The 15,698-nt window shown below is 57.4% G+C and overlaps 1 protein-coding gene across 1 annotated transcript in view; it reads right to left on the minus strand.

Moving 5' to 3' along the window:
- The window catches only part of DSCAML1 (DS cell adhesion molecule like 1), a 275,766-nt gene that overhangs the window by 39,032 nt on the left and 221,036 nt on the right, over window positions 1-15,698 (minus strand). The window contains exons 12-16 of the mRNA XM_036427664.2: window positions 13,752-13,951; window positions 13,236-13,332; window positions 12,218-12,346; window positions 2,446-2,613; window positions 1,055-1,125 (exon numbers count right to left, since the gene is read on the minus strand). Of these exons, the coding sequence (XP_036283557.1) occupies window positions 1,055-1,125; window positions 2,446-2,613; window positions 12,218-12,346; window positions 13,236-13,332; window positions 13,752-13,951 (665 nt within the window). The remainder of the gene's footprint in view (window positions 1-1,054; window positions 1,126-2,445; window positions 2,614-12,217; window positions 12,347-13,235; window positions 13,333-13,751; window positions 13,952-15,698) is intronic.

The raw sequence follows: 15,698 nt of genomic DNA on the forward strand, positions 1-15,698 counted from the left end.
ACATGGGTGCCCGGGAAGCCACGGCACCGCCAGCCCTGTGGAGCCGCGCAGGGATGGCAGAGGCGGAGCTGCCCAGGGAAGCATTCCCTGGGCCCGCACACGGTGATTCTGCTCTGTTTCTCTGCCCAGCTGCTGGGACTCCTCGATGGTGTTCGTAAGTGATGGATCCTTCAGACATGCACCAGATTTTATACGCTCTGTCCCTCAGAAGTGGCTGCAACACACGCGGACCTGTTCTCTACAGCTCTCCTGCCCCCGGGTAAGGAGGGCAGTATTTCCATCCTGTTTCCAGCGGAGGAAACTGAGGCCTGGCAGGACCAGGCCCCTGTCCCAGGCCTCACTGTGAGAAGACAGGCGATGGCATCAACCTGCCGCCCAGCTCCGATCACAGGGCCGAGAGAGGGAGGCTCTGTCCTGCCATCGCCCATCGTCCAAGCCGATCCCCATCGCCCCAGAGCGTTCACAAAATGAAACCCAACTCCCGACCTTTTACATGTGGGGTGTGGAGGACAGGCCAGTGTGGTGGAAAGCCATCTCCCTACGTGGCACTGCCACGTTCTTCATGCCACCCCACGCACAGGCCTCCATTGAGAGAGGGGTGGACAAGAAGATGTGGATTGGTGCGGGACTCATTCCTGTATCCTCTCTCTCTTCCTCCCAGTCCCTGGCCTTACCAGTAAACAGGCATGGGTAAGCCCTAGCCGGTGTGGCTCAGTGGATAGAGTGTTGGCCTGTGGACTGAAGGGTCCCAGGTTGGATTCTGGTATCTCGGTTGTGGGTTCCCTGGTCTGGTCAGGGTGCATGCAGAAGGCAACCGATCGATGTGTCTCTCACACATCAATGTTTCTTTCTGTCTCTTCCTCTACTTTCCACTCTTTTAAAAAAAAATCAATGGAAAAATATCCTTAGGTGAGGATTAACAAAGCAAAGCAAAGCAAACAAACAAACAAGCAAACAAATAGCCGGCCTGGGCATGGCCAGAGACCACAGCCAGCCAGCCTGCTGGGCGTCCCTCCGGGAGGCATTCCAGGGAGATGCCTCCAACCCCACGTACCTTCCAGGTCACCTGGATGCTCTGTGAGGTCACTGGCTGCAGGGTGACGTCCACGGGGGGCCCATCAGGGGCTGGTGGGGAGGAAGAAGAGCGATGTACGGGTCAAGTCTCCAGGGAAGAGTCCTGTGTTCCCATTGCTGTCCCTGAGCTGTCTCCTCTGCTCTTGTCAGAGGATCTGCCTGCGAGTCCCCCAGAAAAGATCCTGGGCTTTGTGTTTCCTCCTCGTTCTCCACAGCTTTTCCCATGTTCCATAGGACGAAGTGTGGCAAGGTGTGTCCTGTAAGAACTCTTACACTCGTATGACTCTCTAGTTCTACAATTGCTCGTGTCCCCTAGAGAAATGCACGAATCGTACCCAAGTGCTCACACTCCGGCTGTGAGCCGCAGGTGTCCTGCTGCAGGGCAATGGGATGCCACACCGCGCTGAAAGGCACGCATGCTATGGCAGTACTAAAAACAGGAAGCTCGTGCACAGTTTTGATAAAACAAGGAAGGGAAAAGAACATATAAACTAGGACTTCATGAACACCTGCTATTGGAAAGCAGGCAGAACTAAACTACACAGCGTGTGTGTACAGACATTGTGGTGAAGCACAGGAAAGAAAGCAAGGACGTGAAGACACTGGCTACTCAGCAGGAGGGAGGAGTTATGGCTGGGAAGGGGCGTGGGGAGAGCCTCTGCGTGCTGGTATCGATGATGCGTGTGTTGGCTATCTTAGGTTTTACCTTACTATTACTGGCAAAACTGAACATATCTATATCGTCTATGTCTATGTCTATATCTATATTTCTCTCTCTCTATTTCTATCACCTCTATCTCTTTCATCTCTCTCTATAGCTATCTCTATCTTTCATCTCTCTATATATCTATTTCATCTATATCTTACCTATCTCCATCTCCATCTCTATCTCTATCTTTATCTCTATCTCTATCTCTATCTCTATCTCTATCTCTATCTCTATTTCCATCTCTATCTCTATATCTCTATCTATCTCCATCTAGAGAGAATATATAGCAACAGAGATCTTGTTTAAAATTTCAGGAAAACCTCAAGACAAAGGTCACGGAAAATAATTCAGGGCACTGGTACCCCACCCTTTGCACATCTGGTACACCTGTCCTTCCTGTACAGCTGCGGCTGGGGTTGGGCACAGGGCAGAACCATGGACAACTCCCAGAAGCCCAGCTCGGAGCACCCCATCTGGAACAGGCCAAGCAGATGAACGGGGGTGGGGTGGGGTGGAGTGGGGGGTGGGGGAGGGGGGCCGGCACTCGTGAACAAATACCTTGGGATCTCCCTCCCCTCTTCCCTCTTCTAACTGCCAGCCCGCTGCCTGCTGCCCGGGAGGCCCTGACCCCAAGACCAGGCACGGGGCAGGGGAGGGCTCACCAGCCTCTTCGGTGCTGACGGTGAGCCCCTTGCTGGGCTCACTGCGGCCGATCTTGTTGAAGGAGTACATGCGGATGCTGTACACGGAGGCCGGGTGCAGGTCCACGATGTTGGCCTGGTTGATGGTGGGGGAGATGTTGCGTGTGGACTGCTTGAAGTCCCAGGAGTCTGTGGAGAGGACACTCCATTTCCAACCACGGCCAGGCAGACCCAGAGTCCCTCCCAGCCTCAAGCATCAACACACCCAGTCTCCAGTGAGGTGCCCAGGGGCCCAGCACCCAGAGACTGCAGCGAGGGCACAGCGCACCTTTCCGGAGAGGGAAGGGTCTGCTCCATGAGGCCAGAGAGACCCAGGAGCGCCTGAGCATGCGCGGAGCAATGCACAGATGGAGGTCGAAACCCAACTCTCCTCGGCCCTGGGCTGGCTTCCCGACTCAGACTCAGACAGAGTCCGACAAGGCGCCCCGGAGGGTATCCCAAGACCACCGTCTGCTGCCTGTTTCCAAGGCCTGGCTGGGCAGGGCCTTCTTACTCATCTCTCACAGCGCACAGCGGCCTGTCTGAACTGGGAGCGCCCCATTGCCATAGTCCCCCTCCGAGGGGGAGCCACGCATCCCGGCCCTCTCAGTGTGCCTGCGAACTTCCTCCCGTGTGCACTCTGTGGGGTGGTGTTGGGTGTGACCTGGTTTGACAGGGGACAGCCTAGTGCCAGTCCAACCTCACCTCTTTCTCCCCAGCAGGAGAATGGCCCCCGAGTCTTTAGGGTCAGGCCAGCAAGAGGATTGGCATTACCCAGATTTACCTGGGGACACCGGCAGCCCACGCCAGGGCAAGCGTTCAGCAAAACTGTGGCGCGTGAAAAATACCAGGCGACAGCCAGGCACAGGGACAGTGTACCCGCACCTCAAGAGGAAGGCAGTCATCTTTAAAAATATCTTTTTATTGATTTCAGAGAGGAAGGGAGAGGTGGAGAGAGAGAGAAACATCAATGATGAGAGAGAAGCTCTGACTGCCTGCTCCTGCATGCCGCCTACCGGGGTCCGAGTCCAGATTCCCAGCATGTGCCCTGACTCAATCTGTGACCTGGCTCATATGTCAATGCTCGACCCCTGAGCCATACCGGCCGGGCTGCAAGCATTCTTTCAATGTGTGTTTGCTGTGCACCCCCTCGTGGGTTCCAGAGAGAAGTGGGAAGGAGCTGCAGGTACAGCGATGCCCAAGTGAGGACCCCAACCTGGGATTCATAACCAGATTCCTTCATTGGTGCTTTGCTTTGAAAAACACAGGAGGCAAAGTGCAAGAGAGCAAGCGGATGGGAGGGTTTCAGCGTCTTCCCAGTCTGGTTTCCAGGCCTTTTAAAGCCACAGCAGAGGCTCCGGAAAATCCTCAGTAGAAAAGATTACATCGCATTCACACAGCTTACTCCCTACACCAGAAAGAGGCTAGCACATCCCAGAACGCGTTTTAGAGGTTTTGAGCGAACACCTGCTAAGTCAGGAGAGCGTTCACAGAAGAAGCTGTTCTTCCAGATTCCGGTTCACTGAGGTCTTCATGTTTCTCAAAACACCACTCTCCGCTGCGCAGCTCAGCACCTGCGGGCATCACCCAGCGCCCCGTCCGCAGCTTTGCGTTGAATCCTTTGGTTTCATGAGCCAAAAAGCCACACGTGTCAGGCTGTGGAGGCTCAGACTCATTCTGCCCTTATCTTTCAGCCTCCCCTCCGCCAGCAGGAGAGGCCTCCGTGGCTCGCAGGTTAAGCCTGATTGCACGTAATCAGGCTGTGACCTGCTGTGGGCTCCTCTTGGTTTGGGAGGGAGGGGCCAGCGACACGGAGGCAGGTGCTTGCTCCTCTCGGTGGCACCTGGGAGCTGGTGCCAGCTCACACCTCTGACTTGATCTGTGGTGTCTGTGCGTGGGGAGCGGACCATGAGTCAGTGTATGCATGTTCGAAGACTGTAGGCAGAGCGGGACCCACATGATGTGTTTGGACACAACGGGACCAGGGAAACAAGGTGCTGACATTTGCCAGCCCTTGCAATGTGCCAGGTGTGCACGCGGCAATGTAAACAGTCACCATTCACTCCTCCCCGTTCATGGACACGAACATCACAGATCCACAGCAAGGGGTCCTCAGGCGCCGGCCGGTTACCACTGGCCTTCCAGGTGTGCCCCTCCACCTGGTCCCTCAGGTTCCAGGGAGACACCGTCTGGCTTTTCTCTCCTTTCTTGGGCCATTTCTTTGCTGTCTGCTTTGTGAATCTCCCTCCACTCCCACTAATAAATGGTTAGTTCTGACAGGCTCCATCCTGTACCTGCTTTCTCTCACTCCATATGCTTTACTTACCCATGACCCCATGCTTAGCCAGACCCAGACAACTCACAATTTCACCCAGCCCAGATCTCCCCTTTGACTCCAGACCCGATAGCTCACACTCAACATGTCCAAGACAGAAATCTTGACTATACACCCTGCAAACCCACCCGCTCCTGGATTCTCTGACTCATGTGGTGCCAGGAACTTAGGTGTTATTCTTTTTTTTATTTTTTTAAAGATAGTTTTATTGATTTCAGAGAGGCAGGGAGAGGGAGAAAGAGAAAGAAACATTAATGATGAGAAAGAATCATTGATTGGCTGCCTCTTGCATGACCCCTACTGGGGGTCACATGCCTGCAACCTGAGCATGTACTCTGACCAAAATTGAACCTGGGACCCTTCAGTCCACAGGCCGATGCTCTGCCCACTGAGTCAAACCAGCTAGGTCTTAGGTATTATTCTAGATGCTTCTCTTTCTCCCCCTGTCTATCAAGTCCTATAGCTTTTGTGTCCCACGTAGCTCTTGGATCTTTCCACTTCTTTCCATCTCCATCCCTATCCCACTGTCACCTCTCACTTGGACCAGGGAAATGACATCTCAACTAGCTAGCCTCCCAGAACCCACTGTGTGCCCCCGCCCCTCACACCTGTTCTCCTCACTGCGGCCATCATCACTCTACAAGGATGATTGGCATCTCTTACAGGCCACGCACTCTATCTTGGCATTGAAAATGGTTTTCCAAAAACAAATCTGCTACTACCACCCTCTTGCATAGAACTCTTCAATACATTTTCCTTATCCTTAGGATAAATACAATATTTCTTTTTAAAACTATATTTTTTCATTTTAAAATTATAGTTGGCCTACAATATTATATTAGTTTCAGGTGTACAACCCCATAATTAGACATTTATAACTTATGAAGTGATCACCTGATAAATCTAGTACCCATTTGACACCATATATATAGTTATTACAATGTTATTGATTCTATTCTTGTCTGGGAAGCTCTTTATTTTTCCTTCAATTTTAAGTGATAGCTTTGCTGGTTAAATAATCCTAATTGTAGGTCCTTGCTTTTCACCACTTTGGATATTTCACACAAATCCCTTCCGGTTTGAAATGTTTCTGTTGAGCAATCAGCTGGCAGTCTTGTGGGTGCTCCCTTGTAGGTAACAGGTTTTCTCCTGCTGCTTTTAAGACTCTCTTGTTGTCTTTAAGCTTTTGCATTTTAATTATGATGTGTCTTGATGTGGGCCTCTTTAGGTTCATCTTGTTTCAGAATCTCTGTGCTTTCTGGACTTCACAAGGTTAGTAAAGTTTTCCAGTATTATTTTTAGGTTTTCAGTTTCTTGTTTTCACCTTCTGACACACCCTATGATGTGAATGTTGTCCCAGGAGCTCCTTACACTATTGATTTTTTTCATTCACTATTAACATATAAAAAAATTTTTTTTCTTTTTCTTTTTGCTGTTCTGATTGGGTGTTTTTGCTTCCTTGTCTGCCATATTGCTTCATCTACTCTGCTGTTGATTCCCTGTAACATATTCTTCATTTTAATTAATGTATATTTTTCATTTCTGACAGGTTCTTCTTAATGTTTTCTATCTCCATTTTTATCTTTCCTTCTGTTTGTTAAAGTTATCACTAAGCTCCTTCACTCTTCCCCTAAGTTCACTGAGCATCCTTATAACCAGTGCTCTGTACTCTGCATCTGGTAGATTGCTAATTTCCATTTTGTTCAATTCTTTTTCCGAAGTTTTGTTCTGTTCTTTCATTTGGGACATGATTCTTTGTCTCCTCATTTTGAGGCTCTCTGTGCTTGTTCCTGTGTATTAGGTAGAGCTGCTGTCTCTCCTGGGCTTGGCAGAGTGGCCTTGTATAGTAGGTGTTCTGTGTGGCCAGTGGCACAGCCTCCCTGGTCACATGGGTGCTTCAGGTGCACCCTTGTGGGCTCTGTGCACCCTCCTGATGTGGTTGAGCCTTGATTGCTGTTGGCACATTAATGGGAGAGATTTACCCCAAGACTGATTGGCTGCAAGGATGAGCAGTGACCACTGTGGGGGGTCAGCTGTGCAGGGGACAACCCTGCAGGAGGAGAACTCACTTCAGTTTGGGGCTCAGGTGCTTCCTGAGTCCACCCCTTGAGAGTGTCCCTTGGGGAGGTGGTTGGGTGGTGCTTCAGCATGGTCTGAAGATGTCCGATGGGTGCACTGGCTCTGGGGCCTCTTGGGAGGTGCAGACAAAGGTCAGCCACTGTCTGTGCCCTGTCTGGGGCAACCTGGCAGGAGAGATCTGCAGATGGCTGTTACTTGTGTTGGACTTTGATGTACCCAGGAGAGGCCAAACTGTGAGCCAAGGCCTGCTGCCACTAGTGTGGGGCCTGGGTCCCTTTGCAAGTACAGGGCACACAGAAGCCATATGCTGGTGTTTGAGAGATTTAGGAACACAACAGCATGAGCCAAGATAGGCTGTTCATATGGAAAAGGCACTGAGAAGGGCTTGGGTGGGCCTGCGTGATGGGTGGGTGGGGCCTCCGAGAATCACCAGGGCAGGTGAACAGTGTTAGCCAGGTTGATGGTGACTCAGATATGGTACCACCTGCTGGCTCTGTGGGAGGCAGACTCAGAAAAGGAACACTGGCTTCTTCCAGCATCCTTGTCTGGGAGAAAGCTGCCCCTCCAGCTCTCGCCCTGATGCCAGACACTTAAGCTCTTTCCTGTATGTCCCTGGCGCCTTTCAAAGTCCTGCTTCAGCGCTGGAGCTCCTAAGGAGTCAGTCAGAATAAGTCTGTGCCTGAGCCCTTTAAGAGGAACTGCCTGGACATCAGCATCCTCTGTTCCACTCAGCCACAATTCCCACTGGTTTTTACAGCCAGAAGTTACGGGGACTTCTCTTCCCAGTTCTGGAACCATGGGTTGGGGGTCTGGTGTTGGCCTGGGACCCTGGGTCCTCAGAGTGACCTCTGCAGCTGAGATATGCTTCCTATTTTTAACCGTCTCTTGTTGGTGTGGGACCAGCCCTCTACCCGTCTCAATGTGGCTTCTTCTTCCTATCCTTTGTTTTAGTACTTCTGTTCAGCTAGATTGCAGGTGGTTATGAATGATGGTGGGTCTGTAGCTTAGTTGCATTTTTGATGTGGTTGCGGGAGGTTCCGATCCCTGCCTTTACCTATGCCACCATCTGGCCTGGAAGCACCAGACAATATTTTTCACACGACCCCGGCCCTCCAACATCCGGCTTGGCTCCCGCGTTTCATCTTCATCTTCATCTTCATCTTCATCTTCATCTTCATCACTCTGCTCTGCACGCCCCCAGCACACAGCCCTTTTCCTGGCCGGTCTTTGGAGGGTCCACTGTGAGCCCAAGGGACGCTGAGCTCCCTCAAGAGTCACGTCTAACACTTAGCACGCCGGCCAGCCTGGCAGGTGCGGGCACTTAAGCTGTTGCTGGTTTTGGTCAGAGCCCCTTTTTCAGCCTTTACTTTGTCTTGGGCTTTCTCTGCATTTGTAGTCACAGTAAACACCCTGCCTTTCCCGCCCTTGCCTGGCTCAACTGCCAATCTTAGGAGGTTGGGGGGGGATAAGTCCAGAGAGTGGCCCCCATTTTTTCTGCTGTTGCCAGTCCTTTGCAGGTGGAGTTGACCTTGTGTTCCCAAATCATCTTTGATGTTGGCACAAAACAGCTCTCTCTCCACATCCTTCCAGGCTAATGCATCGAGTCAACTCTGGCGGCCTTGGGCCGATTTTCCAACCGCGAGATCACTGCCAGCTCTCTGACCCCGAGCAGCTGGAACCAGGGCTGCTCTCCTCCCCGTCCTCTTCCGCTATCTCTGGGCGCTGCGTGGGCCTCGGTGAATTCCGTCTCTTTTACTATTCTCTTTCATTCGAGCCGGGCTCACCCCGATTAACATATTTCATTAAGGGCTCTCTTCCCTCTCTTCATCAAAGGGTTTAGGATGCAAAAAATTCTTCCTGAAGTAATAAGGCAGTGGCTGGGGAGTGCCAGTGCTGTCTGCTCTGTGGGCTGCTGCCTGGGAGGGCACAGCGCCTCTGGTTTGGCAGGAGTCGCTGCTGAGGAGCGTCCCGACAAAAGCCACATCTGGAGCATCGAGCGGCCTGCGCTTGGGAAACACGTCCATTCTGCATCTCTGATCGCCTGCCTGCCCGCGTTCTGAGCCCGCGGCCATCCCTCCGCAGCCCCCAGGGGAGGTCCCTGGGCCTCAGCTGCTCACAGCCACCCAGGCCTCCCTCTCCCAGCCACACTCTCGCTCACACGGATGACACATCACACAGGCCGGCCCCGCTGTGCGGCCAACGGCCAGTGCCACGGGGCTGCTTGCTGGGCGTGGGGTCGTCCTCGGGGAACCCGCCGGCTGCTTGCGTAGGGAACAGGGCAAATGTGGCGCCTGCATCTTTAACCTGCACAGTGCCGGCGGTAGATGTGTGTGGACACTGCTGCTTATCAGCCAGCACTCGTGTGGCATCCCTCCCTCAGCTGTCCTGGCCCGGAGGACAGCGTGTGCGGGCGGCTCCGGAGGGCGGGCGTGGGAGTCTCCCGGTCTCCCGGGGGAGGGGGTGGGGTGGGGGTGGGGGCGGTTAGCATGAGGGCCAGGCAGAGAACCTGGCCAAGGCCCAGGTGGGGCAAAGAAGGGTCGGGGCAGGGGAAGGGAGATGAGAGGCACAGGCTGGGGGCCATGGAGGCTCCATGCCAGTCACTTCCACACCTGCTTATCCTCATGGCCCCAGGGAGTGCGTGCTGCTGTCTGCTTGATGGACAGAGAGAGGACCCGGACATTGGGTAGCTGCTGAAGGTCACCCGGCTCTGACCTTGGTCAGCCTGTCCTACTCTGATGGTGGTCCTTGTTCCACTGTTCACACGCAGGAAGGTCTATGTACACACACACACACACACACACACACACACACACACATATCCCCGCCCCCCCTCTCGTCGCCCATCCGTTCCCTAGGAGATCTTCTCAGGTTCCATGTGAGAGTTTGTGATGTGTGATGTGGGATTGCGTGGCGCAGTGCTCAGGAAGCATGTGTGCGCATGTGTGTGCAGTGTATGTCTTCACACCAGCTGCACTGCATGCTCCCAGGGCGGCACTGTGTCTGCGAGTTCTTTTTCTTTCCTACCCCAGGGCTGTCACATGACCTCTAAGAGGTGAAGGCACCCCGTGTGTGCTGCTGACTGACAGGCACAGGCCTCCCAGCCTGCAGGTCCCACAGGGCTGTGGTCTGAGGCCTGGGACTCAGAAGGGGAGGGGACGCCTCACTAAGGGCTCCCACAGCCGTGCGAGGCGTCTGCAGCTCTGAGCTCTCTGCCCCCAGGAGCTCGCTGGGCTGCGGCCTAACTCCAGGGGTCCCCTGTGGCTCTCCCGCATCCCTCTCCTAAAGGCGGGACAGAGGCCGCGGGTGTGGGATGGTCTGGAGAGTCCCACCGAGGCCGGGGAACTGGGTAGGCACTGTATTTCTCCAGAGGCGCAAAGCCCCGTGGGAGGGAGAGTTTGAGGTTGCTTTCATGGCCTCCCCTCCACTCGGCCCCCTCCCCGGCGCCCCGGCTCTGGGATGCGCATGGCAAGTCCTCACGCCATAGGGAGCGAGGGCAGGAGGCTGTGCACAGGCTCTGGGAGGGAGTCTTCCCGTCCCTCCTGTGCTGCTGCCAGAGTGGTGTTCTCACTTTGTGCTGCCCCAAGAAAGGTTTCCCACGTTACAGAGTGGCGGGGCGGGGAACAGGCAGCATGGGAGATGGCAGGGAGGCAGGTACACAGAGCAGCGGGGTGGGGGAGGGAGCACCAGCCCTGGCACCCCCTGTCCACCAGCTGTGAGGGCAGACAGGGTGGCTGGGTCAGCGTGCAGAACCACACTGAGACGTGGGCCTCGGGCACAGCCGTCCCTTCCTGCCAGGCTCTGGGCCTCAGAGTCCTGAGGAGGAGGGGACACCGTGGCCCCCACCCCATGTCTCCGCGGAGGTCCTGCTGCTCCTCACCTGCCCAGGGAAGCAGCCTGTGCCCCCCTTTTACTCCCTCCCAGGGCGCCTGCTGCTCCAGCCTCCCCCTCACCCCCTGGAACCCTGCTGGTGCCAGGCTCTCACTGACCTCCCCAACGAAGGACAGGCTCAGCCGGAGCGGCCACCCCAGCCTGGCCCCAGAGCACGATGGGCCTTCTTGCCCAGGAAGTGGCTCTGCGACCCTCGACCCCTCGGCTGGAAGGCCGCTCTCCACATGGTGTGCAGGCCCTGCCCTCCCTCTCCATCTTCCAGCCCCAGCCCAGGCGGCCTCTGCAGATCTGAGATGCCTCTCTGCACCCCTCCTGCATGCAGGCGAACTCGGGGTGCAGGCTGCCACCTGGCTTTCTCCCCAGCAAGACACTGAGCTTCTCGTTGTAGAAACCGCATGAACCACGGCCCCAGTGCCCTGCTCAGAGGGGCTGCTCCACGTGAAACCCCCAGCTCAGAGCTGCGCCTCCTTTTCCCTCCCCCTCCCCCACAGCCACGCGGAGCACCTGCCGGGGGCGCTGTGCTGGGCAGGAGGACAGCGGGGCCAGGACTGGGGCAGCCCAGGAGTGCACTCTGTGCTAAGGAAGGCAGGAGGGGCTGGAAAGCTTTGGGGAAATGAAATCTTGGACCTGGACTAAGACCCCCAGGTTGCTGTTTTTAAATGATTTGAGAAGTGTACCAGCTACGGAGCAAATCCCAAAGGCACAGAGGGTCCGGAATGAGAAGCTGTTTTCCTCCCACCCAGGGGCCTCACAGGTCCGACCCCATCCCCCGTCACCTGCCCCGCTCTGTTGCCCTTCATCACGTGCCACCCTGAGAGAGCCATCCAGATGTGAGCATCAACACCTGCACCACATCTCTGGCGTGGTTCACGTTCCGGGCCTCTGGTCCCTCTGGGGCCCTCTGTCCCTGACCATGCCCGCGTCCCCTCCCCCTGCCTGTTCCCCAGAGACCCAGGGCCACTGTCCGCTCCGCCCATCTGCCCACAGGGTCAGAGTGGTGGGCAGCCTCGCAGGAGCTGGCTGCGCCTTAGGGGAGGGCCCTTGGAGGGCCCACCAACGACCCACCCATTCTCAGCAAGGAACAGCCGTCCGACTCCCTCCCAGTCACCGCATCGTCCCAAACAGATGGAGGTGACCCGCCAGCCGCGTGTCTCTGACCCACAGACAGCCCCCGGCCCAGGTGACCAGTCGGCCGCCATGGCGCTGACCCACAGCCCCGCCAGGACCTTTGAGTTGCTTTAAATCAGACCACCCTGGGCTTCCGGGGGCAGCACTGGGAAGGAGGAGCTGGGACCCCTCCCCATCGGCTGTGGCCCTCCGTCTGCTCCCTGGGTTCCCAGTCCCACCAGTCTCCCTCCCCTGGAGGCCACAGGGGCTGTGCACTGTGCGTGCAGGCGCTGTCCCGGGGGCCGGGCAGGCAGCAGCAGGGCCTGGCGGCTCAGCACCGTGTACCTGACTTGTTTTTGTACTCGATGTCGAAGCCCGTGATGATGCTGTTTCCATCGAACCGCTGGGTCCAGCGTAGGTTCATGCTCCGGGCCTTCACCTCCCGGATCTCCAGCTCGGGGGGGTCGGGCGGCTCTGGGCGTGGCGGGGGGGCAGGGGGCAGAGTGAGGATGGCAGCAGAGAGCTGGGCCTCCTGTCCAGCCCAGGGACGCCCGGCTCTGCTGACCCGGGGGTTAGTGTCACCTGTGGTCTATCCGAGGGCCCCGGGTCCCTGGAGTGCGGGCCAGGGGAGCCAGGGAGAGGCCTGGCTCACGGTTCAGCAGGGGACCCCCACTTCCTGTCCTGGGAGGGGCAGCTCCTTGGCAGGGACTTCTCAGAGCTGATGGCCTGTGTGTCCCCCATGCAGAATTCCCAGCCGTTTCCACCTGACTCCCTTCCCACAGGCCCTCTGCGCCGCCCTTCTGCAGACCTCGTGCTGGAAGTACACTGGGAGCCCTTAGCCCACAGGGCAGGAGGGAGGAGGGAGGCCTCCTCAGGGCCATTTCCTGTCACCCTGTGGGTGGGCACTGCCCCTGCTCCACCGCCCTGTGGGTGGGCACTGCCCCTGCTCCATTCCCTGTGGGTGGGCACTGCCCCTGCTCCATTCCCTGTGGGTGGGCACTGCCCCTGCTCCATTCCCTGTGGGTGGGCCCTGCCCCTCCTCCATCGCCCTGTGGGTGGGCACTGCCCCTCCTCCACCGCCCTGTGGGTGGGCACTGCCCCTCCTCCACCGCCCTGTGGGTGGGCACTGCCCCTCCTCCACCGCCCTGTGGGTCGGCCCTGCCCCTGCCCCTCCTCCATCGCCCTGTGGGTGGGCACTGCCCCTGCTCCATCGCCCTGTGGGTGGGCACTGCCCCTGCTCCATTCCCTGTGGGTGGGCACTGCCCCTCCTCCATCGCCCTGTGGGTGGGCACTGCCCCTGCTCTTGAAGTGGAGTCAGCACCGGCACCGGGTCCTGGGAAGGGCAGGGAGGGGATGGGGCTACCTTGCACGGTGAGCTGGATCAGGCCCCGGTCCTCCCCATACGAGTTGATGGCGTGGCAGCTGAAGAACACTGAATCCCCACGGTCCGCGGGCTTGAGCTGGAGTTGGGGGGAGGGGGCAGCAGAGGGAGGAGGAGGGGAGGGGAGGGAATGGCCTGGCTTAGAGCTGGTCCGCTGCAGGGCTCACTGCAGGGGGGCCAGCATGCCTCTTCCTCTGGGGCTTTGCCAAAGCTCCTATTCCCAGACAGTCCCAAGGACAGCGTGGAGGGAGGGGGAGGCAGGGCCTGGGGAGGGGCAGGGCTGAGGTTGCCACAGTCCCTGCCTGGGGCTGAGGAGGGAGAGAGTGAGGCTCTAAGGCGAGGCTCCCCGATAGAGAAGGGAATAGTTAGGAAAAGGGAGGTAATTTTGGGGACGAGGGGAGAGACTCCCCAAACTTTCTATTGTCTCCATTGGATACAGAGGTCACAGCCGGGGGACCCCCACTTCCTGAGAGGGGGCCCGAGCCGGCTGGTGCTCACCTTCAGCGTGGAGACCACCTCGTCGCCGCTGTCCTTGGTGGCGATGGCGTAGCGCATCACCCGGTCGGGGTCGATGACCGTGTCCCCCTTCTCCCAGCGGATGATGATGGGCCGCTCGCCCCGCGCCGTGCAGTTCAGCTCCTTGGCGTGGCCCTTGATGGCGATGGTGGTGTTGGGGTGGGAGGTGATCATGGCCGGGACTGGGAGGAGAGGGCGCGGGAGGGAGGCCCGGTGAGGGAGGCGAGGCCGGGCACCGGCAAGTCCCTCCCCACAGCGCCTCGCCACGGAGCCCCTCGCCCCAGGCGAGGCCTGACCACGGCCGAGGGGGGCTATGGGAGCCCCAGCTGCCTGTCCCTTTCTCCTCCCCCCGCCCTCTTCACCAGGGGTTCTTCCATTCCGTGGGCCCCGGTTCAGAACGTTTTAAAATGCACACCACACCTACAATTACCGAGGAGACCAGAGATCCTGAAGTGTGGCTGTGAAATATTAAGCCCTCAGCAGCAGTTTTGAAATAGGCTAGCGCACACTCACATGTGTGTTTATTACTGCCTATCAGGTGGCTCTGGCGTGGGTTCCGCTAGCAGTCCTGTGACGTGATGGTAATGGCATTTGAGGTGTCTGCACAGGGAACGCACACGCTGGCCTGGGGTCTCAGGGCCGCGTGAGAGCAGATGGCAGGGGGAGCACCCCCTGGAGGAGGGTGTGCACCCCCTGGAACAGGCACAGCTGACAGGCGGGACTTGGGGGGGAGCGGCGCCCGGGCATGGGACCTGCTGGAGCGACGCCGGAGGCGCAGGATGCAGCCTCGGGAGCTCAGGCCCCGATGTGTCCGCAGGCCTGGCCCCCACGTCCTCAGCACCTTCCCTGCAGACTGGCTCTCAGACCTGCGGGAGGGCCCGCCAGTCATGCTGAAGGTCACCGCCTGGGAGGGCTGTGAGTGATGGCCAGTCAGACACTCCCACCGGCCGGCGTGGCTCAGTGGCAGAGCCTCGACCTATGAACCAGGAGCTCACGGTTCGATTCCCGGTCAGGGCACAGGCCCGGACTGCGGGCTCCATCCCCAGTGTGGGGTGGGCAGGAGGCAGCTGCTCCATAATTCTCTCATCACTGATGTTTCTGTCTCTCCCTCCTCCTCCCTGCCTCTCTAAAATCATTGAAAAAAATATAAAAAAGAGTCAGACACTCCCCACCCCGTGACTGCAGAGAGCACGGGGCTCACCCAGCCCAGCGCTGTCTCTACAGCCGGCCCCCTCGGGACACGAGTCCCTGGCCCTCCGGGGCTGGCCCCTCTGTACCTCCCAGTGTCCTCCCATCCTTTCTCCTCCAGTGTCAGAGACCCACTCAGAAACCGCCCCGGCAAACTGGCCGGCTCATCTCCTGAGTGCCAAGCCTTTGGAGCAGGGAAGCCCTGAGCCCTGGTGGTGTGGCCGGGCTGCCAGGCGGTGGGCGAGGCTGGTGTGGGGAGACTGGGCTCCTGCTGTCCCTGAACTCACACCGGGTGGCCACCACCGCCTCTCCCCGCCCTCTGTCCTGTGGGACTGGGTGTAAAGGGCCCGGGCCCTCACCAGTGCCTCAGCCCGGCTCATCCAATGATGAAGCTGATCCCTTTATAATGCACGGCGTTACACCAGGACAGACAATAAAACGCGAAAGACAAATAACGAGGTGCGAGTTATAATGAAGAAAAAGCCCGCAGTCACAGACATCCGGGTATGAATTATTGACTAAGGTTTTACACTCTCAAGGATGTGCGCAGGAATATTTTTCCATCAAAGATTTGCATAATTCACTCGGATAAACCTGGGCGGAATACAGAGTGAGCTACATCAACACGGGATTTGCATTGCAGATGCCTCGTTTTTCCTGGAGGATGAAACGTGGGGGCTGGTGGGGGAGAGGCGGCGGCTCTTTCTGCTCTTCCCACCGAGAGGTTCTGAGGCGGGGCCT

This window comes from Pipistrellus kuhlii, unplaced genomic scaffold (assembly GCF_014108245.1).
Source record: "Pipistrellus kuhlii isolate mPipKuh1 unplaced genomic scaffold, mPipKuh1.p scaffold_m20_p_9, whole genome shotgun sequence".
Lineage (NCBI taxonomy): Eukaryota > Metazoa > Chordata > Mammalia > Chiroptera > Vespertilionidae > Pipistrellus > Pipistrellus kuhlii.